The 24,419-nt window shown below is 40.5% G+C and overlaps 1 protein-coding gene across 1 annotated transcript in view; it reads right to left on the bottom strand.

Annotated features, from left to right (window-relative positions):
• Nucleotides 1-3,892: 3,892 nt before the first annotated feature.
• EFNB2 (ephrin B2) overlaps nt 3,893-24,419 on the bottom strand; it is a 45,951-nt gene continuing 25,424 nt past the window's right edge. Inside the window, exons 3-5 of the mRNA XM_075526088.1 lie at nt 10,142-10,234; nt 9,270-9,383; nt 3,893-7,658 (exon numbers count right to left, since the gene is read on the bottom strand). Coding sequence (XP_075382203.1) covers nt 7,276-7,658; nt 9,270-9,383; nt 10,142-10,234 — 590 coding nt within the window. The 3' untranslated portion in view covers nt 3,893-7,275. The remainder of the gene's footprint in view (nt 7,659-9,269; nt 9,384-10,141; nt 10,235-24,419) is intronic.

The following is a 24,419-nucleotide window of genomic DNA, read 5'->3' as shown; positions in this document are numbered from 1 at the left end:
AGCAGTCTCTTATAAAAGCATGTCATTGTTGGTATGTTTTTGAGTACAGTCTTTATGATATTCAGGACAACACTTACAAAACACTTTCTCATAGCTAAGAGGTATAATAAAATCTGTATGAGTATTGCTTATGCATGTGCAGTTCTGAACTGTGATAAGTAGGATCAGATATCAAACTGAATCATGCTAATTTATACCCACTGAAGGTCTGATCTAGAAGCAACCATTCCCCCGCTCTCAATGGATTCCCCATATTATTAAATTAATTGCACTTCTTCAGCAGCCTAAGCATATGAGGCTCTGTCAATGCACTTATGAAAACACAAGTCCTATTCCAGAGGTTAGGACAGCTATGCACAAGGTTCTCTGCCGTTTAGACTTTTAATAGTCCTACAGTTATTCAGTTCTTGCAGATCTTTGATCTCTTTTTCACAGGATCCCGGCTTGCAGAAAACACGGAGTTCTGGTCTCGGTTCTCCATCCCAAGTAGGCTCTTTCCCCTCTCAGTGTCTAGCAGAACAACCTGGCCTGATCTCCTCACCTGCTCAAAACAACAGCCAACTCTTCTCAACTACTACGCTTATTTGCCTTTCATCTGTCCACATTTTTCTCTGCTTGCTGTTACCTGTTTTCCACCAAAGCCTTTACCAGAGCTGCAAAGACCCTGTCTCTCTACCTCCCTCCACAGCTGGGCCTGTCATCTTGCTCTGATTTCTCCCTGGAATTTTGTCATTACAGATGTCCCCAAGCCTCCTTCTTGGGAAGACGCTGCTCTCTCACACACCTTCCCTCCCCTCGCCTCCGCCCTCTGCTCCACCGGCCTTTCTCCAGGCACAGCCACCTGCAGCTCCCCCTCCTCCTCCTCACCGCGCGCAGGCAGGCTCTTGCCCCTGTTTCGCAAAAGTCTCCATCCCCCGTTTGCCAGCACCTCACCCATCACGGGCAGATCCAGGCACAGGCAAGGCTATCATCTGCATGCTACTTCCAATAGGAACTCCGGTCCAACCATCAGCCCCATGATTTTATCTGTACAGTGACTCCTATGGGTTGCATTATGCCTTAATTAAGCATCAAAGTATCTCTGAGAGTCCTGTGAAAGACAGATGTTACTTTATTTCATAGATGATAGCTCAGTCAGCTGAATCCAGCACCATTCGGATTATGAATGGCACACTCATGAATACACTGTGGGATATCCTCCAACACTCATCTTTTTCCAAAACAAATATTCCTTGATTTCTGATCTGATGCTTCATGTAATGACATGCCAACTGTAGAATGAGTATGTTTGTTTGGTGTTTTTAAACCCTGGGCTTTTTCCCCACCAAAATTTCTACAGTGGGTATGAAGATGGAGAGTGTCTCTTAGAAAGACTGAGTTTTCATTTTCCTTTATTTTGCTATCCACTACACAACTTTAAGCTTTTCTGCAAAAAGAAAATTTACGGTGCCCATAGAATCAAAACGAGCATGCTGCTGACTGAGTGAGCATTTGATCAATGCATCAGAGCAAAGCTGAAGAGAAAGGCTAAAGAAGGAGGTATAACGTTTTAAACCAAGACAGTAACATTGTTATGCTTACTTTGTGAGGCACTATTTTATGTAACAGATCCTTATTCCACTCTAGATGGATAACAACTGTGAATTATAATTTTATTTTCCACTTAGCGGAGCGTATTGACTTCGAATAGTTCTTGCCAGGGAACCAGTTTTGTAATAAAGGCAGTAAATTCTGATTTTGTGCTTGTTTGATAATTAATAGTGCAGTGTCAGCAGCAGTGCAAAATGCAAGTATGATTTTTTTTTCCTCTGCAAGTTATAAAAGATGGGTTATAAGTCAACAACTTTATGCTGAGTGTCTAAGGCACATATCATTTAGTAAAATGAGTTTAGCAGACTCAGTGGAGGTTCCATTATGTTTGTGAAGGTATGTGTGCAAGGCCCTCCCATTAACCCAGCATCCTTGTCCCCAGGTGTAACTATACAGATGCAGTTACACCAGCAACCATTTTTTCCCCCCCAGTGGAGACGCCATTTATAGCAACACTGCTTTTCCTTATTGTTAAAACAGAGATAAAAAAAGGTGCGTGTGGGTGTCAGTATACATGCTAGTTACAAATATAATATATATAATTATATAATAGTATGTTTATCATAGATGGAAAAAAGAGCTACAGAAATGAAAATGCCATGTAAACTCGACACTGTTGAATTATTTTTCTTATCACCATCTTCCAGTATTTATCAAGGCCTAAAATAAAAACAATAGCCTTAGCCCTAACTAAGCCAGAGTCACAGCTCTAACAGCTGGCTTTATCAGACAAGCTTTCAGTGCGGACCAGAGCTCAGCACCTCACAGCCATTAACGATGTGGGGACCCTCACCACAACCCACCAGATGAGTCAGTGCAAATCCAGCAAATGGATCCCCCATGTGCAAGCACAAAGCAGGGAGTGAAGTCTCAATCCAGCCAACTATGCGTGTGCCTCTGAGCACGCAAGACTACCTCCTTTGAAGTGACTTACAGCAGCAAATGCAGGATTAGGCACAAGTGATTTACTGAGAAGTCAGAGGATGCTCACACGCTCCACCATGGGCACTTATGCCTTCTGCTGGACCAAGTAACTCTCCCGAGGACATCTGTAGCAGAGTCAGGAGATGAACCTAAGTGCTACTGTGTGACTGTCCCTCTAAGGTCAACTGCCAGCCCAGATTCTGTAAACTGGACCTATAAAATGAGCTCTGTCAGCCAGAAGCCATGTTAGCCCAACTGTCCCACAGTCTCTAGGGCTTTCTGTATGTCCGGTTTCAGAATATTTGTGCCATTTCAACACATCTAGTGCCTTTGCTGTACAGTCATTTTTGCCCTGATTATTCAGAAAAGAAAAAATAATTTGACAAATGGGAATTGCATGACCAATACTGTGAATAACTAGCTGCCTTTCTTCATTGACAATTCTATGACAAATTGGCATCTGTTGTTAAAGTGACAAATGCATCTTTCCCCTCTGTAGACCTTCCCACCTGTTACTCCGCGGGTGATCACGCCATTTATGCGCTGCTAACAAACTGAAAGGTGCTTCACTTTCAGGGTGACTGGCCTTTGTCAAAAAATGAAGGTATTATTTATTAAATGAGAATCAGTTATCCTAGTGAAGATTAGAGCAACATAACCACAGATCTCGTATTAAGGCTTGCGTTACCTGCACACGTTGGCCCCCATCGCCCTTAACTTAAGGCGCAGTAAAGCAGGGACGGGACGATGCATGGCCCCACTGAAAGAACCATGCAGATAGGTTTTGATTTTGCAGCATTTCTAATCCTTCACCATTCTCCCAACGTCTTCATCTCCTGTCCCTTCTTGCTCAGCCCCACCACCCCAGGCTTGCCGCTCCCCCTCCTCAGGAGCAGCAGTGACAGCAGCAGCGCACAGAGGGCTTCAGGTATAGGTTTTTTCTCCGACTCTGCCCACAGTATAAATCCACGCCATAATGTCTGGGAATTATTTGTGTGGTTATAATCTCACCTCCCGGATCATCCAGGCAACCTGGCTACTGCACTTGACTGAAGCTCACTGACTTCCAAGGGCATGAGACCCCCATGTGTTTTTTAAAATCTGCTGATATATGTCAGAGATGGTCTGGGAAAGAAGTAGGTTAACAGAAGTCAGTGAAGGAGCTTGCTTTCCTATAAACCACTAGCAAGCAGGGTGGAGAGATGGGGGAGAGGAGAGAGAGAGAAAAGAAGGGAGGGATGGAGGGGCAGAGGAAGGCAGGCTTGGTGGCTGCCTTATTTATTTTCATCTTTTAAAAAAGAAAAAAATCGCAAAACAAAAGAAGAAAATACTTAGAAGGCAAGGTTTCCATAGGAAAAAAATATTTTATTTTTTTAAGAACAAATTCAGTTTGAAACAGACGTGGAATGTGATTTTCATAATTTTCATTTTCTGGGAACTAATTGCAATGTGGAACTAAAGCAGATTTCAAACTTATGACCGGCTAGTTTTAAAACAGAATGAAACAAACAAACAAACAAAAAACAAAAAAAAAAAAAAGAAAGAAGAAATTATTTATAACTCAAGCATAATACTGTGTTACTTACAAACTGGACAAAGAAATTCTTAAATAAATATTCATGGTACACACTTTCAGCACAAATATGCGGCAATTTGGCAACCTTTTATACCATTTTTTTCCTCAATACAGTGCAAAGGGGAATGACACTGCCTTTAAACAAGCTGTAGCTAAATACATTGCAAAATTCAAATTTTATACAAAACATCTTGCTCGGACTTTATAAAAAACCAACATTGCTCTATATACACAATCTGGTTAAGAAAAGCCATTTTTGTGTTGTTTTCATGTGGGTTTTTTTATTATTTAAAAAGGTGAATAAGGCTACTGTAACACCCCAAATCCATATACAGTAAATCTGAACCTATTTACAGCATCTTCACTTAGACATGATGGTGCAAATTCCAAGTCGGGTGACTAGGGATGATCATACAAGCAAGGCATTTACAGTAACTTTTCAAAGCTGGACCAACGTCAAATAAAGGAACAGTTGGTAGATTGTCATAATTCTGCACCAGACACAAAACAGACGCACAGTACATTTTTTTTTTTTTTCAATTTGTTGCAGGTTGCTCTTGAGCAATTCATCTGATTTTTTTTTTCACAGTTTAGTACATAACTAGAATGTAGCCAACTGATGAAGCATAGATTTGATTTAATAAAAATCAGTATCAGTAAACCCATCTTTTCCCTTCCTCCCCCTCCCCCAAAATAAAATCTTAATGACTTACAAGAGAACCTTGTATGGATGGATTCACAGAAAGGAAGGGTTGTTGAAAAGAATTACATATGTACTGTAGTTAGTCACCATGGTAACCTGCCACAGAACCATGGGTTGGGATTTTTTTTGTTTTGTTTCTCTCTTTTGGACCAACATCCCAACATCATTTTCAGGTTCAGGAAACAGAGAGAGTGATCATTGCTATGACAGATTTTTTTTCTTTTTTTTTTCTTCCTCGCAGGTGCTCACCAGAGGTCTGAGAACCCCAAAATGCTGTTGCTACATTTTCTTTCCAAATCAGAAAGCAAAGTGTTACCATAGTAACATGACTATGTTAGAAATGTCTATTTGCATAGCACATATAAAAGTAGAGGTTTTTTATTTCCTCCCCAGGGTAGGAGCTTTAGGGAAATAGCCATACTAAAGAGAAAACTTTAACCCGAACCCCCCCTCTACGAACCTCAACGAAATCTACAGAACACATCAGCCCGTAAGGCAAGGGAAAACACAACACAGAAAATAAATGCCGGCACACCTTGTCATTGTTAAATACGTGATGCAGTAACATTGACTTCCTGATATTTTGGGCCTTCTATTTCCTAGTTTTCTCTTATGACATGCTTTGGATTTATTTTTTTTTTTAATATGCTCCCATTGTTATTTTTGGCTGATGTTTTTCCCAGAAGCATTTCTTTTTTTGAAAATGTTTATACATATATACGCATATAGATGCATATATAGACATATATATGTGTGTATATACATATATACACACACACACATATATGTAAAATGATGACAAGTTAAGACTATTTAATTGCCGCAAATGAATTTCACATCTTCTGGTGTAGATTCTGTGCAATCTCAAAATATATATTAGTAAAAAAAGCAAACCAAAACAAAAAAGTAAGAAAGAACGAACGAAAGAAAAACTCTCACTTTATATCCCTTGTGTTCTATACACCTATTATAAATAAGACATATCTTCCTCCTCCATCTCAGCGTCATAATTTATTTTATTCTTACGGACTGCAAGAGGTTTGCCATATGTGCTTTAACTTTGCAACAGAGCACCAATGAACGGCCGTGTCAGTCACAGTACCGACACTCACTGTGCAGGGACAGCACTACAATAAACCAAAGTGTCAAAAGGCTCAGTCAGAAAGAAATTCCGATTTACTTCTAGAGATGAGAAAGGTCTTTTTCACAACTTTACCAGTGATAGAATTACAGCTCATTTGACCTGTTGGCTTATAATCATCTTGGTCAGATTTGGCTCTCTGCTATTTTCTTAAACGCTTTCCCTGTGTTTAGTACAATGTGATATTATAGCAGCTGAGTCTGCTCAAAAGTCATCCAAAGCAGACTACGTTTTCGCTACAGCTTCAAAGCTGTATATTTTATTGCCAGTACCACAACAGCCCTGCCCTAATATATCCTCAGCGGCCTGCTATTGTCTTGTCCTCTCCAAGCTTGTTCACTTACTAACAATACCCCTTTGTTCTACTGTATTGAAGGTACTATTTTTTTCTGCACACTGGTATTTGATCACCATGAATTCCTTCAAATGCAGCCCTAATCCACTGCGCGTGTTATTGTGCCTCCTACTTGCTTCTTAAAACTTAGCATACCAAAGTGCTGTGCTACCTAAATGTTTTTTTTTTTCCTTTTTTCTTCCCAGCTTCTATTTTTGAGGCAGCGGTATTCAACTGCAACTGCAGTCAGCCCTTCCCTCCACCACCCAGTCCTGCTCTTGACTTTGTTGACAGCCTAACTTTTTGGCTGGAAGGCTCCTTACTATCAAACACAATTTCTATAAATGCATTACCCATTCGAGTGAGGCTGCTGTAGCAGATGGATGGAGCGCGGATCTCCAAACATTAATGTTCCGTTAGTGATTCAGGAGGTGGAGTGAAAGGAAATCTTATGTGAAGGATGGCAGAGCCCCGGATAACAGAAACAAATGGAACAGTGACGGACTAAAAGCAAGAGAACTTTAACAAGTCTTACTTAGACACCAAGGTCTGTGTGACAAATCCAGTACGCACTGAGAGAGACACACAAAAGTCAGAAGATTGCATTTCAAGCTTGAAATATCCTAGAGCACCTTCCCAGGATGCCTAGAGCTATCAACATCCACGGATCACTCCATCTTCCCTTGGCTTTTGTACATGCCTGAACGCCCGCAGCACATGGCTTTGAGGATGATGAATGTAACAAGAGTACAGCAATCAGAATGGGCATCTTCTACATAAAAGTCTTCCAGCTTTTAGTGAATACTTATTCACCGAGATAGGAATTCTACAGACTAGGTAAGCTGTCCAGCTTGCGTCGGCTCCCGGAGAAAGAGCTGTCGCCTTCTCCCCCCCGTGCTTGAGTCAATGCTAGCGCACAAGGCATCATCACAAACCCCAACAGAAAGCATTTGACCAGTGAGTTTCCTCTACGACTCAACTGTACCACAGAGTTGGTTGTGTGTTTCTCAGACCTTGTAATAAATGTTTGCTGGACTCTGAGGAGGCATCTCTTGAACTATGTACACCGGATGTCCATAGTCGCCGCTGACCTTTTCATAGTGGGGGCAAAAGACACTGTCTGCAGTCCTTAGAGGAATGATAATGTCACTGGGCTCAGAACCATTGTTGTTGCCACTGCGTTTTGGGGTGGCTAACGTACTAAGTGAGAGAGTTGTTGTGTGTTGCGGGGAATGCTTCCTGTGTCTTCTCCGGTACTTCAACAAAAGAACCACCAAAGTGATGATGATGACGATGAAAATGATGCACCCTGACGCAATCCCTGCAAATAAGGCCACCTCTGAACCCAGTATACTGGAATGCCCAGCCTTACTGCCATCTGTGCTAGATCCTGGAAAGAACGGAAATACAACAGACAAAAGTTATTGCCATCCTGCGACCCGTTTACGCTGCTTAAAAATGTGTAGAGTAAGCAAGACTGGAAGAATTAACTGACAGCTAAACTTTGACAAACCAATTACCCTGTTAGATAGCTAAATGCAAACAGCCGAAGTCAGCAATCGATATTAAACAAGACTTTGTGTCTGTTGGTCTCACTTTTGTGCTGCTTCCAAGCCACCCTGTTTCATACATCATCATCCATCAGCGGCAAGGACTGGCACTGACAAGGCAGCCTTTGATGCACACCGCATCTTCTAACAGATGCCGGCCAGCCCCAGGCAGCGGAGAGGGGTAGGATAGGACTGCGAGGGGAAAATAACACAGGGAAATGACAATTCTCAGGACAACGGGTGCTGTTCAGCGTCACACCGTTCTTCTGCTATTTTATCTTGCGCATATTGATTTAAGTTAAACCACCCTTAGAGCCTCTTTACGTGGACTCCTCTTGCTTGCACATGAAGCAAAGGAGCCTGAGGCAGTGCGGGAGATGGGCAAAATGGCTATGGCATATATCTGTTTGTATTAACTTACATTTACTTAAAAGAAAGAAACACCGTGCATTTGGTAGTCAGGAAAAGCTCACGTGCTGAACAGCCTGTTGAATATTTGGTGCCATCACACTGTCATTTTATTTGTCACAAAACTTAAATGAATGCTCACTTGACACTTTCTCCCTTGCAAATTTGAACCGACTTCCTCTCTTGATGCTCACTCACAGGTGGAAGAATGCTGCAGATGCTACGTACAAGTAACTGTGAACTTTTCCTACTGGAACCTCCTTAGAAAATGGCGGAAGCCTGCTCAGTGACCGCCATATCAAAGATTCATTAGCCTGGTAACTAATGACAGAGCTAGCAAGGAAAACTTGCAGCCATTTTCGAGAACCCCAGAATCAACTGGCAGCAAGTTTTGCTTTGCAGCATTCCCAATTCACAGAATTTTCTCCTGGAGACCTTGGTTCTTAAGAGTTAGGTTTTTTCTTGTTCACCTAATGTCTGAAATGCATCCTGAAGATAATTCTTTGGAACCATCTGTTTATCTTGTTTAGGTAATTATTAAAAAAAAATCTTTAAATTTAGTGAAAGACCAGCCATTCATGCGTAGACTTTATATGGTCAGTTAAAAGATCAGGACATTAATTATAGATGCCTTGAAATAAACTTTATAAATGGCTGTCGAGAACCACTTGATAATGTATTATACGGGAAGAGAAAGACAGAAAGACTCGTTCATCTGCCAGAGTACTAAATGTAAGGCAGCATTTACCATCGTAAAGCTGCTCAGCGAATGCCCTATCCAAAAACTTTCCTGTAAATGAGTGATATTCTCACAAGATGTAATTAACTTCTACTGCAGAGCAGAAGAAGGGACAGAGCAGCTGTTGCCAAAACTTGCCGCTCCCAGACACTATCCACCAGAGCATCACAACTGGCTTTTGCTTCACCTCAGTACGAAAACACTTGTTTTTCTGGCACTTTAACGGTAAAATAAAACGCGTTTGGGGACGGAGGAGCAGACTCCGCCAGAGCCCCGTCCCAGCCGCGAGCCCCGCCGCACCTACCTGAGTGGTCCTTCACAAAGGGGCTGGTGGTGGAACTCTTCCCGTTGGTGCCAGCTTCCTGCTCGGGGCGCTTGGTGGGATCCGTGTGCCGGGGCAGCCCCGCTGAGTTGGGATCTGGGGGAGAGAAAGACGACTCATGCAGCTTTGGCGCTTGATGGTACGGAGCCTTGTAAGCCGGCTCTAGGTACCCCGTGAGACACCAATGGCTTTGAACAGAAGAATCTTTATGCAAAGGTCTGGGAGATATAAGCATGTAATTTTCCTTTTAAAGCAAAATGGTTATATTAGTTATTTCAGAGGTTTAAATTGTGAGGCCATCTGCAGAAACTATAGGGACTCCTGTAATTGGCAAGAAAAGCTTTGCAGATGACATTTCAGTTTAACTGAGGAAGTTGATTGACTACTAAACCAACTTCTACTTAGAAGAATAATTCTTTCTTCCTGCACAATAGGTTATCTATATGTGAAAAGAGACAATGAACAAAAACCCCTCTGTAATCAGAATTCATAACAAGCAAACTATAGAAATATTAGCTTCCCTCCTTTCATGTATTTTAAATAATTTCGAACAGCAGAGTTGTGGCTTTTGTTTTTAAAATAAAAATAAAAATGACTGAAATACACTACTCCCAGGTGACCTTTCCTTCTAGGGATCTCTCCAATGAAGAGATCTTATTACGCTAGCCCTCCTCCTGTAGAAATCTGTCAGTAGCCGAGAAAGAGAAAACAGGCTTTGCTTTCAGACTATAAGGGAGGAATGACCACACTAGACTCGGTTGGCTCTCTGCTCTACACCGCTAAAAGAAGCCTGAAAACTAAAAGGACACTGAGACTGATCAAAGTGATTTCATGAAACAGCAGATGGTCTTTACCTTGTCCAACTTTCATGAGGATCTTCATGGTTTTTGTCTGGCACACCCCTCCCTCCTGGTTATCCAGGCCCTCCAAAGACCCATTTGATGTTGCTGATTAAAAATAAAAGAAAAATAAATAAATAAAAATAAATAAAAATCAGGAAATCAACAGGCAAAGTGATGTGAACATGAGTGTCTGAAAGCAGAAATCTTTCAATCTACCAGGACCTGTTCTTGTTGCTCGGGCTGACCTATGGAAAGTTGTGAAATGTTGAAAGCCAAAGGAATGAATACATTGGTAAGCCGTACAATATATACAGATGGAGGAATGTGTTATCAAGGTTTCAGATTTACCCAGCAACCTTTTTTTCTATGCACAATTGACTGACAGACTGACTTGGACGAAATCGCAGCACCTTGCTAAAAGGTGACGGGAGTCAGCTGAAAAGGAAGCCCTGGCAGGCTCAGAGGAGCAAAGCACTGAAAATTCACCCTTTTTTTTCCCCCCAACAGTATCTTTATAATCACCACATTACACCTGCTTCCTCTATTACAAATCTCCTGCTGGAAGAAGTGAACGCATACAAAAGACCCAGGTGAAAGCTGAGATTCTGCACTGATTGGAAAACCATTTAATATTTTAAAGTACAATCTCACTTTTCTCAGCATTGAGGAGCCTCTGCGGGGGTGGGTGGCGGGGGGGAATATGCTTTATTCTCACGGAAACCTTTTAGCTCATACAAACAAACGGGTGCTTTCCCCTGCGTTTATATTGTTCTCGCTTATCTAGGCGCTGGCTGGAACCACACAGCCCCGCCGCAAGCTGACGCTGCAATGCGATTTGTGCACGAAGCACAACTCCCTTGGAGAATCCAAAACGTTGAGTCACGGTCTAGGGGTGCGCCGCCGCTGCCGCCCGAGCCAGATGTTGGTTGCAAACCCCCAACAGCTGCTGGAAAACTATTCGGCAGCTCCTCAGCCCTGGGCATCACCGCCACTCCCTGCTGCACCAGCCACCGGCCACGCTGGCTTGGGCGCTGGTGGCCCGGCAGCAAAGCAGGCACGTCCACCAACAGTGGACTCTGGCTTCGCTATTTCGGGAATGCACCAGGGGTTTTCCCACCCCGGTTGTGCTGGGGGTGCAAATTTCACCATCATTTCTTGGAGCTGTTTATCCAGGGCCCAAAACACGCGTATGAGCGGGTGCGTGCCCGCGCACAGGGCCACCAGCTGGAGGAAACAAATAGAAAACGGGAGATAACAGAGCTCGCTGCTTGCCGTGGCTGTGGTGAACTGCTTAAGCAGCACTTTCCTGCCTCTGCCCCTCTCCTTTCAGCTCGGGACCTAATTCAACCAGGGCTTCACACTGTTCAGATCTTTGTTTTTAATTCTCGCTCCTTCTCTTTCGCCTTCCTTGGGGATTTTCTTTCAAATGCAGCCTATGTATATTTCCTTTTTCCTTCACAATGTCTTCCTGGCCCCATGGCAGTATTTTTCTTGCTCTAATCTTTTCTCTAGCCGTAAAGATATAAACCCCATACCGCTGAACCCTACTTCCTAGCCTTTGATCTACTTCTTATTTTTGTTCCACTTCTGCCTCTTTTGTGACTAACTCGAATTACAGCCACCATACAAACTTCCCAAATCGTGTTTTCTTTTCCTAGAATTCCCTTCTCCTCATACGTGGTCCCTCCCAGTTCCTTCTCTTGGTCCCTCCCCTCCGTAAAAACCTGACAATGGCTGTCCGTGCAACTACTTCTTTTTCTTCCAACTTGCAAAAAAGACTTCTTAAAATATAGAAGAGCACAATGAGTAATTTAAGATAAAAGCCGATCTGAAGTGTGCCACTGAATTGCCAAGCTCAGAAAATAATGGAGACATATAGTTTTGTTTTCTTTTGGTTTTTTTCCAGAGGGAAAAAAAATCAATACTAAGAACCAGTTCTGGACATAAATCAAATGTGTCTTTGCTGAAAGTGTTTTTTATGACCTATTTGCCAATGTACCAGCACAAGGACAAGGGAAAAAAAGCAGTAAATAGAAATACCAAAGCTGAGCATCAACTGCAAGTACAACTAATAAACGCTGACTTTGTCTTGTGGTTTTTGTTATTCTTCGTTTGTTTTTTAATGGAGGCAATGGGGGCTCACATCTCCTTAAACACCTTCTACTTGATTTTAATTGAATAGAGTGCTGCTTCTTCTGAACATCAATGCCTTTTTATTCTTTAAAGGCCTATCCATTTAACCCGCAGAGCAGGAGACCTCAATGAGATGCAGAGGATGCAGTCTGGCCTCAGTACAGAATAAGAAAGTAAGACGGCAAAAAGAATGCAAAATTACTTCAAATACAGTCTCCAAACGGGAAGGCCCAGATGTACAATGAGTCTGGTTGTGTGCCTACGCGAGAGCAATCTGCCTCGCTTGCTTGCTAAAAGAATGCTTGCATAGCTTTGATGTCAGATGAATGAATTTGCAGAAGTATTCACTTTTTCCACAGTTCTTCAAGGGGTTTTCGGAAAGCCTACGTTATAGCTCAGAGTACAGGCTGCTACGTCCCGAGGAACGGGGAATTTTCAAAGTGGAGCATTTCAGTGACAAAGAAAAAGTTTCCATCTCAGCTTCTCCCTGTAATTAAACCGACAATTACCCAAGGCCACTGGAGGAAATTATTTTTCAAAATTCATTAAGACTATCGAAATATAACCTCACATATCCCTAGTGTACCAGGAAGAAAGTGGGTAGTTTTAAACACATCGTTTCAAGCTTTGAAAAGCTGCAAGGAGAAAAAGAAGTAATCTGGGACATCAGAGAAAACGCCGTTTCATACTGCTAATGCCCCTGACAGTTTAGTGTGCAGAAGTCAAACAAGGGAGTGAGTACAAAATATTCCTCAAACACTTGCCGCTGCCTTTCCATATTGATCTCCAAATGAAAATTATACCGGCTATCATGTCAGCTCCTCCACCGCACTCAAAGGGACCCTGTACCTGGAGCTCTGCTCACACTGGAAGGATATTTCAAAAAAAAAAAAAAAAAAAAAAGTGCCTGTGATAGGAGTTTTGGGTATAAACACAGAAACGTAACACACGGTTCTTGTGTCTAAAACAGAAATGCTGCTCTCCGGTGTGTTTATATGACCAAATTTTAGGCCTTCCATCCAGTTTATTTTTATATACTTATATATAAAAAAGAACAGGTCTGGGGTTTTTTTATATTTAGGTCTAAATATGGATATATTTTAGAAGCAATTACTCACACATGAACTACCATACGTGGCCCTGTGCTAAGAAGACTCGATACTATTTAAATATTAACATTAATAAACATAATTAATGATTAATATAAAGTTTCTCATGAGTATTGAATGTTCTCAGGATCCCACACTTCACTTTGTATAATACAGCAACACACAGGAAACTAAAAGTAAGTACTATGTTGCTAAACAGGTAGCAAAATATTTTACATCTTTTGATGGATAGGTACCTCTGATTTTCTGAGACCTGTCCTGTTCCACTGGTGTCAATTGCAAAACTAATTATAGTCAAAAGCGCACTAAATTATTCAGTCAACAGTTTATCCACACCTACAAATAAACACATATAATTCCCCTAAAATCTCTATTAATTTTAAGACTTTCTGACAAAATTGCAATAATTTATAAGCAATGTTTACAGCAGTCAGTCAAAAATTATATTTAAGCTCTGTATACACAGACACTATGCGTCTGCATTCCTTGAATACAACAGCAGCTGCCATTTTATAAGGAATAGAAGTTTGGGTTTTCAACTTTCAGAAAAAACTGACTTGATATGACATTATGGTTAGGAGTCTGCTGATACATACTTACTTTGGAGAAGCTAGTATACATTTTCAGTTTCGTAAAACACTGCCTTAACATATCCTCTCCCTTACACAAGAGGAAATGAAATTATTCAGGCCAAAGAATTTAATTCCAGCTCTGCCTTCCCTTCTTTGAAATATATAAATTATTAAAAAAAACACAACAAAAAAAACCAAAACAAAAAAACCCCTGGAACTCATGTAAATCAATGTATGATGTTTTACATTTATTTGCTTTTAAAACGTCACAAGCGTTGTTTATTGTACGAAATGCATTAGTCATAAATGCAGAGGCAGGGAATCAGTGAGCGAAACAGAGTCAGCTGACAAGAATAGTTCCTGGCTATGATTCTTATACAGTCCCCACGGAGAGGAAGTAATATTACATTTTAATATGTCTTCATTTGATTGTTATTACTCTGCTTCCCAGGAGGCTAAGCCACTGCATGGATCTTGGCTGTTTTCAACCTATCAGGTTGGTAACATTGCTCTAATCAGATGGAGAATTAAGCTGCTGGATTTGTGCCTGTATATAGCTTTTCATTCACAAAGAGATTAGAAATGAAGGCACAGTCACAAAAACTCAACTTCCTTCACTCCTAAAAACACACATTACAAAATGAAAAAATGCCATCACAATTACTTAAAAGAAAACACCAGCAGACAAAAATCTCAGGCTCTTAATTCTGCCGCAATTATTACCCATACTTTTATGTTTTAGGATTATGAAAAACATTACCTACTTGCAAATTAAATGTCATATCCTTTGAACCAACGCAACTTCATAACACATTTATTTCTAGAGCTTGAATATGAAATGGACTACATAGCTGAAGAGAGGAATTACGATCGTCGCACTTAATTTTCCTGTGAAAACTAAATGGACCTTAAACCACAGCCTACAGGAATGAATGAGTGATGTCAACTGATGTGCGAGGGCAAAATTGGGTTTGTCCCCCCTTAGTGTGCTGGACGATACAAGCCATTTGGCAATGTATCAAAGACACATCACTGATGAGGTCATCAAGAATTAATCGCTGCTGTTGTGGATCTGTTAATAGAAAAATGAGAATTACAGGTTTCTTTGGGGTAGATCAGTACTGTCCAATAGTAGAGATTTTAATCTTTTCTTTTTTCTTAAATACTGCTTGAATTCAGCGTCTGAAAATAGGTTTCTCAAAATCAGAGCTAAATAAAATCAAATAACCCTACCCATCTCCACTTCTCCCCAGCTGTGCTTAGAAACGGAATGGAAAAGTCTAAACAGCGGCAAAAATCCACAAAATCTTTAGATCCAACAGTAGTAAGAAGTTATTCTTAAAGCAAAGCTGCACTTGATCTCATATGCACTCACGGGATTACTAAGTGCATGTAAAGCTTTTGGGGTTTTTCTATTTTATTAAATAATAGAACACTATTTTGGCCAGGCATCGTGTGTTTGTGCTCTGACTGCTTTCATCTGCTTTTGGTCCTTTTAATGACTCTCTTAGTAAAGCACTGAATAAATAATTCTTCTTTCCCATAAATTATCTAAATTTATGGGACAGGTTGAAGAACACCAGAAATCACACACTGCGAGACCGCAAATCACAGATCACAACACAGAGGTTGTTTCTAGACCAGCCAGGGATGAAGAACAAGGCAGCTGAGGTAATAGAAAGAGTGTTTTAATTAAATGAAATTAAATTCTTTTTTTTCCCACTTAGTAGCAATGCCAGATCTGCACGGAGATCTGAAACAACAAAAGAAATTGGTCAGGCCACTCACCAAAGAAAAGGTAGCTTGGTTGAGCTGCAGAAAGTTTAGAGAGAAGATGAATATACTAATTTCAACTACTAGCCACTAACGGTTTACCCTTGTTTGTAGTGACAAAAAATGAGACCAACACTGAAACCTGCACTTTTTCAAAAAATGAAATTGTCTTCCAAAATTTAACTATCAGCAGTCCCAAACCTGGACCGCAAGTGCTATAACTTAAATGCATTATGAATAGTTGCATAGAGTACTGTCAGTGTGTTGTTTGTGTTTCTGTCTACAGACTGGAGACCTCCTCTGTTTAACTCTTTGTGCTTGAACAATAAAATCACATCCTAACTTTTCTACTGATCTCATAGAGACAAAGAAAGGATCTTCAATAAAAAAGATAAAAACCTGATGAATTTGCTCAATTGATACAATATAGGACACTGAGACAGTAATGAAAAATGTATAAAAATGGTTTACCAATAATTTTGCATTTTCCTAACATGTCTGGTTTTTTATTTGTCCTACTTGCAAAGTCAAGGTGGCAGCAGAATTTTGAGGAGTTTCTCAACCTAAAGACCATTCAGAAACTCTCATTCTCTCAACCTTATTCCACACATTTCTTCAAATTAAGACAGACATTTTTCTTAAACTAAAGCTTATGGGGTGTTTATAAATACTCTTGAAGCCAGCCTTTTTTCCCCCTCTATCCACACATGAGGCAAAACTTCTATGTGAAGGAAAGGAACAGAATTCTCCTTTCTTCTTTTCCGCTTCTCATCCTTGTTGCTTTTTAAATTAAGTCCTATGTTGTATGTCTCAGGATTTATATCTAAACAGGATCCATAAATTATATTCTGCACAGCAAGTAAGCAGCAATGCCCTCCCCAGTCAAGCTAAAACCAGAACAAAATGAAGTGAAATAAAAAACAGGCCTCTTCTTGCCTGGAAGAAGGCAGAGGCTCTGCAGTGAAACTTTGTGATTCACTTTTCTAACCACTGCTCTAAAATGTATCTTGTCCAAATGTGAATGGCGTGACTTGTGGTGCTTAGATGGGACTCATGATATACAGGTCTTTATATAATTCCCCACAAAAGTCTCCACTTGTGTTCGTATGTCAAGAGAGGGACAGATTTTATTACTGTTTCAGTTTTTTGGGGTGTGTGTGCAACGTGGAGGACACAAGCAAGACAGAGCCAATCAGTTCTGTACTGTAATATACCTTGGTATATACCAACTGTTTTAATTCCAGGCACACCTCTGGAAATCTGTAGACTCTCCTTCCTGCATCTCATGTCGTCCGACTGAGAAGGACTGCCCAAGTATTAAGCACAAAACAGGGGGAGAGTTCTTGTAAAGTTTCCTACATTCAGAATGGTTCTATTAATTCCAGGGAGATGTGGCATCATACAAGAAGAATACAGGTGGTAAAAAAAAAAAAAGCCCTTTATGTCAACAAAGACTTTCCAAAAAGGGAAAAAGATACAGCGAGCAAGACGGAGTTGGAAAGTATCAAAAAAGCTGTGAGCTCCAACTGGTTTCTGCTGCCTATCATTTTAAAAACAGCACCACTTTACCTCTGGGTTAAGGAATACCACAGCTGAACTGTACTGAACAGTAAACTATTTGCTGAATTATTAACCATTACAGAAGGTCACAGCATCCACCCACCCACAACAAAATCCTATTTGCTTCACTGCTGTCAAGTGTCCCTTTTCAAAATTCTCTTGGAACGATTTAGAGATTATTAAAAAAATAAAAAATAAAAGCATCTCAATACTGTATCACTATGAATGACAATTTAAGTCTTTCATTACAGTTAAGCATTTCTAAAAGTATTTCAGTTCTGTATTTCACATACTCTGAGAAATGTCAGATAATGAGCTACTGCACACATGGTTGCTTCTAGTTTACATAAACAAATTATATCTTTGTGAGCGCTGAAGTAACTGTGGCAGATGTAAGCCCACTAATTATGATGCATTCAGCCTATATCAGAAAGTATGCATCTAAAACAGATTACTAGCTAGTTAACTTCGCCAACCACAAACAGGTATTTTACGTAAGTTTATCCTTTCTCCCCGCACGCTACTGGCAAAAGCCTCTCATGGGTGGGGAGAACTATCTCCCCACTACCACAGCAAGCTTTGCTTAACAGTTCAGCTGAACAGAACTAATAGAATTAGTTAGCATTCCGATTACACTGATTGTTGCTAATGACAAGCGGACTTGCTGGAAACAAAAGCAGAAGCTTTAACATTAAATGAGGACCTACTTTCTGTAATGTACAAACTCAACACCACTCTTCAAGGATGTTCATCTGCCTTGAAAATCTCTCTGGTTTCTGTCTGTAGCACTTGGATAAGAAAGGGTTATAGTGAAAGTTCATATTAAATAAATAACAAACCTCTTGCTCATTCTACTGTCACTAATTGCATGCAATGATATTAATGACCCAGTAATTGCTATACGAGTAGCACTGAAGTGGAAAACATCATTTTGAGGCAGAGTTCATCTCTAGGTGGTAGGACTTCACCAGTGACTGAGTTAATGCCTAGTGACAGTTTAGAATATAACACTATAGATGAGAAAATGTGCCAGTCTCATGGTTATAACAGTTTAGATGGACATGACGTTATTTGCTTTGACCACACGGAGTCCGGGAGTAACCCCAATAAAGTGCCACAGTCAGAGTTTGCCCTATAGATGAACCTCATTCCTTTCAGGGGAGATGCTCTGTACTATAACAATCTAGAGCAATTTTCCACATGTTTGCTTCAATAAAAGAATACCTTCATCTCCTGCTTTTACATCAAGCACAACAGAAGTGTGCTTTATTGCAAAACACAAAAAGCTATTTACATCATCTAACTATCCTTCAGCAACACAGAGTTTGGCACCTTAGTACTGAGATCAATTATGATACTATTGGATGACTGTGCACTTGGCAAAGATGATCAGAAGTTAAGCGCTGTTTTGATTGCAGTATGCTTATGTTTGTGTTTAGAACTTTAAAATACCCACAGAGTAAAACTTAATGAGGGAACGCTGCTGAAATAAAGCAATCTGAACTTCCAAGGTGCTACAGGACCTCTAGTTCAAACACTTGCCATAAGAAATTAAGGGGTTTAGCTTCTTTAGAAATTATCACATAGGCACATCTTGGTCCATTTTAAGAAACTCCGATGGGATGGGTATGTTAATCCTCCAGTGTTCGGAATTTTGAAAAGTCATGACTAGACAGGAGAACCGATACTTTTAATAATTGCATTCATACCGGTTTTAATATTTCACTAGTGTTTTAATAGTATAACATTATTAAGTTCTTTTTTTTTTTTTTTTCTCAACACAAATTATTTCATTAATGTCTTGATTCTGCTACTAAATCTGCGGTGGCAGCCCCTGGACGGCAGGTGGAATCGAGTTTCAGCACGGGCTCAGGCCAAACACCTGGAAAGCAGCTTTGCAGAAACGGCACTGGGGGTCCTGGTGGACACCAAGCTGACCATCAGCCAGCAACATGCCCTTGCAGCAAAGGCGGCCAACAACCTCCTGGGCTGCATTGGCAGAGCACGGCCAGCAGGCAGAGGGAGGTGATCCCTCCCCTCTACTCAGCCCTGGTGCGGCCACAGCTGGAGTGCTGGGTGCAGTCAGGGGCCCCCAATACAGGACAGATGTGGACTTACAGGAGCAAGTCCACTAAATGCTCATGGAGATGATGAAGGAACTGGAGCATCTGTATAGGAGGAGAGGCTGAGGACTTGGGACTGTTCAGTTTGGAGAAAAGAAGGCTCAGGGAGATCTTACCCGTGTGTATAAATACCTGGTGGGGGGAGTAAAGAAGGAAGAGCCAGACTCTTCTCAGTGGTGCCCAGAAGCAATGGGCACAAACTGAAATACAGGGAATGCTGTTTAAACCTGAGAAAACCTTTTTAAATGTGAGGGTGACAGAGCACTGGACCAAGGTTGTCCAGGCAGGCTGTGGAGTCTCTACCCTTGGAGATATTCAGAACTCAGCTGGACATGGTCCTGGGCCACTGGCTGCAGCTGAGCCTGCTTGAGCAAGGGCTTGAGCAGGGGACTAGATGATCTCCAGAGGTGCCATCCAAACTCAACCATTCTGTGATTCTGCGATCAACGGCACTGTTGTGGTCTAAGGCATTTACGTGCTAACGTGAAATACTTGAAAAACAAATCCTTCTCGGTTTCCCTGGCAGGATTTGGATTCAGACTTCTGTTTCTCTCACAGCAGCTCAGCGAGCACACAAGGACTAATCTGCTGCTGCAGTTTAGTTATTTTTGCTGTCTTCATCTACAGAACAGAAAACAGATAACTCATGCTAACAAAGATCCAAACATGCTTTTTAAAACCAGCCTTATCAGCTTAATACGGACTCTTCTCCAAGAACTGCTAAGACTACCTTAAGAATAATCCTGCTTTTATTCACAGAAATATTTGCATGATTTCCTTGGGACTGAAAAAAAGCAACTGGAAGACTGCCCATTAGGGCTCAGTTTTATAATTTGATTTATCAGAAATAAATCCTGAAATATTCTTCCTCCAAAGTTTCCAGGATTGACTGAAGTCAGGAAAGAAAGTCCAAACTGACATTTAACCCTGTTTTTCAACCATTTCAACCCTGTGTTATAGCTAATGCAGTTCTCAGACAAAAGTACATTTCCCTCCAATCCAGCTACGTAAAGCCTTTAACGAGACAAAAAATTTCAAGTATTTAAAATCAATTTCATTAAAGCCTTTATAAATGCTTATACAGTTCCTGGTCTTTTATTTTAGGACTTAAAATACTGTAATACGTAACAGATATAATACAAGCAGCTGTATAAAATAAAGACTGATCATCCCACCTGATGAGATAAATGCTTATCACCAAATTTAGGTACAAAATGAAAGTTAAATGTGCTTCAGTATGCTAGTGCGATTCTAAATTTCAGTTTAGACAGATACTTTCCTCATAGCATGGCATGTCTCCCCAGTACACACCCCCTTGATTTAAACAGTTACTCATACCCTGCATATAAAGCATAAAATACACACTCAGCCCAACCCTCTTCTGCATGTAGTCCTATTAAGGACGTATATGCAAATCTAAGAACATATAAAATTTGTAGAAGACTAGGGTTTAAGCTGTTTTTTGCAAAGCACTTCAAGTGTCCCTTATTGTTGATATGTGTACTATATATATAAAGACTTGTAAGTGAGAATATTGTGTCTTTCTTTGTGAATGTATTCTATTTCCAGTATTTATAAATTGTTTATGAGGAACTAAAAAAATGAGAAAAATAAATAGTGACTAAAAATATTAAACAGCTTCCTATGAAATTTTAAAACCTGTTTAATTCCTGAGTATTTCCTGAATAATTCTTTCTTCCAGTCTGAATAATTATTCTTCATTTTCATCTGATTCCATAGCTATCTGGAATACTTGCAGGGGTGTGGGGGAGGATAAATGTATTTTTTCACAAGATGCCATCAATTAACAAATTGAGCATTCTTATCTTTCATTTCCTTCCCTTAGGAATAGAGAAATAATAACAGATTTCCTGCTGAACTATCTCTGTCTACTTTAAAGGAGAGAAACGGTCGGTATTGCCTAGGTAATGGCACCAAATATGAACAAAGTCCATCAATCTAAAATAGCCTTATTCTCTTACAAGACGTGTGTGGCCTGGGACAAAACCCCAAAGGACCATGACTCCATTAATCCTGTAGGTCTTATACCCTGTTAGAAATCTGAAGCTGCACAGACGGTGATTTTTTTCTCCAATAATATTATTTGTATGAGCTGTATTTATATTTAATTCAACAAGAGCTAAGTGGTATTGCTAGCATATCCCTTAGAAGACTCTCAGCAAAGTCAAAGACTGACCTCTGGATATCATTTTACACTAAGAAGAAATAATTTATCTAATTTTCTGAGGAGGAGAAAGGAAAGAAAAAAATGTGATCTTTGTATAGCTGGAATCAGGGTGGCTATTATCACATAGGCTTTCATTAACACCACCACCACCAAAAAATAAATAACAATAGATTCCTGGACCACAGAGTCTTTAACAAAAAGCACGGAAAATGTCTTTGTTGCAAAAGAAATGGAATTGAAATTCTGATACAGTTTTTGTCCTGGTTTTGGCTAGTTCGGAATCAACTTCCAAACAAAGGAAAACCTACTGTTTCCTTTCAGGTAGCTCTCGCTAGATGTTTGGGAGGTTGCAGGGGGCTGCAGGCTGAAACCTGCCTCGGAGAGGTGTCCGAATGCCCAGCCAGCCCGATTAGCCAGCGCTTAAACTGTTTGGGCAGAATACTAAAATAACATTTTAATGTAAATCTACTTGGCCACGCAAAGATTTATTCTTCCCAACTGGGCCATATTTCAGGGCACAATCTATATTGTCCTTTAATGTGTTCTTCCTCAGACAGTTATTGCCCTTTAATTGTAACAGAATGACAAAGTGAAAACATAAAAAGCCTTGTGATTTTTTCAAACCCAGCTAATGCTAAAGTTTCAGAATGACTGTTTCAATTTTAAAAGCCACAGTACTATTAAAGCAGTTATGCAAAATGTAGTGCTACTAGCCAGTATAAACCTTTAAATCAGTCAGGGATCAAATATATATATATATATGTTTTTTAATTTAAGCCAGAGGCCAATTATGTAAGTGGGTCACTTGAAAAAAGTTGACAAAAAACATTTAAGGAAAGCTGCATATTCCATTTTGCCAATGTCAAAGCCAATGAGCATCATTAGCTCAGCAAGCTTGGCTAACGAGGTCGCAGGCGGAGCAAGCACTTGAGAGGAACCTTTCCTAGGACCATTCTGTAGCCCCTTCCCAAGTCTCAAGCCATTATTTTACAAATTTTGAACAGGCGAAGACTTCATGGCAGGTGACTTATTTTTTAATGCTGATGATGCCAGCCCATAACCTTCATTTTACTTCTGCAAAAGAAGAGATGAAGTGAGCAGAGTATGTGCTTGCTTGGCCAAACCATCTCGGGAGCGTGATGGTGGCTCGAAGGCAAGCGGCACTGCTCCCTTCCCTCTGGCGTAGCTTCCCGCAGGCTTCCCCGGGGCAAAGCCAGGGTACCGCAGCACTCTCTATGCTCTCTGACTAAAGGCCAGGTTTGTTGGGAAGGGCTCAGGACAACTCCTGTTCACCAAAACTAAACATCTTTGCCATATTATACATGCTTGTACTATGCTAACGCGTCTCCGTCCCATACGAGAAACACTGCATCTGAGAGAAGTACTGAAGCAGTTACACCACGACCCAAGTACTTGCCCATCATTCCCCTAGTATTGAGAAGATACTCATTGCTCATTCTGAGCAATCCACAACAGCAGAAAATTATACCTCATTCCCTAACCATGCAAAGGCATAAAAAGACTTTTTAATGCAAACATCAGAGCTGCAAATCTGCACACACTTCTTCTGCTTAACTTTGCCCTTCGCACAGATATTTATGTTGTTGGGCATGATGTATCTTCCTTCATGCATCTGATTAAGGATTTCCTTAGAGACTTATGATATGTTAGCTAAATGGTCGCATATTTTAGGATAATCTAACATTAATACTTCTGAGATCTCAAGTACATTTGACCTTCTCCAGTTCTGCTGAAAAGAAACCAGGTAACTGTAGGAAAATGAATCTATTAATTTCCCAGGAACCAAAAATTGATGATAGCAAAGAAGAGAAAAGCAAGGACACTCTGTTACATCATTTATTCACTTTCACAATACCATTCAGTATCATCTTTCCAAGTACTGCTGTTCACAGAATTAACCCTCTGGATCCTGATAGTCATATTGAGGAATATCTTGCCAAGAAATGGATTAGATTATTTTTGGATTAAAGTACCATTAAATGTGAAAACAGGTATCAGAAACTCATCTACATTTTTACTTTTTTAAAAAACTGTGAATTGTGGAATGAGAAAAGTTGCATCTTTTATACGCTCAGACCTAGGGAAATAATGAGTAGAAAATATCTCCTTCTGCTATACCTATCATGAATACATCTGGATGATATAAAAATTATGGCTTGAAGAATTCCTGTTCAATCATATTTCCCTAAAGGTACACAGGGTTCAGGAAGCTGCTTCATCCTGTGTTATAACTCCTCATCCCAAAATGACTAACCCCCTAATCTGAATAGAGATTTTACTGTTTAATACAGCTCCACAAACCACATACTATTACCTTAGAGAAACAAACCGTGTTTTCAAATAATGGCAAGATGATAAAGCTACATGACGATGCATAAAACATTTAAAGGGCTGACAACAGCCTGCCAGCATAAACAGCGTGAGATTAGGCTGCAGACGCAGCCATAGCGAGCACTGCAAAGATGCTGGGCTCAGTAAACTCTCCTCTCAGGTTTGTTTAATGCCCCTTAGTCGAGGGAATACAAGATCCTAAAATACTTCAAAACCAAAAGCTGGCACATAAAATGCATCATTGCCTTCACTTCATTGCACTCCCACCCCCCCAAAAAAACCCCCAACGAATCAAGACAAAACTCCAAATTCCCAAACAAACAGAAAGAAAGAAAGAAAGAGAAAGAAAGACGGAAAGAGCAGTATCGGAGTTGGTGGGAGACCCAGTGCGTTCCCCTTTCAGGCCTGAGCACACCTGTTAAATTACAGGTCTGGGAACAGGGATGTACGCAAACCATTTACAGCTTGATTTGCCTACAT

Source organism: Mycteria americana, chromosome 1 (assembly GCF_035582795.1).
Source record: "Mycteria americana isolate JAX WOST 10 ecotype Jacksonville Zoo and Gardens chromosome 1, USCA_MyAme_1.0, whole genome shotgun sequence".
Lineage (NCBI taxonomy): Eukaryota > Metazoa > Chordata > Aves > Ciconiiformes > Ciconiidae > Mycteria > Mycteria americana.
Note: the sequence above shows the minus strand (reverse complement) of the source record. Positions and strands in the feature narration are given on the sequence as shown.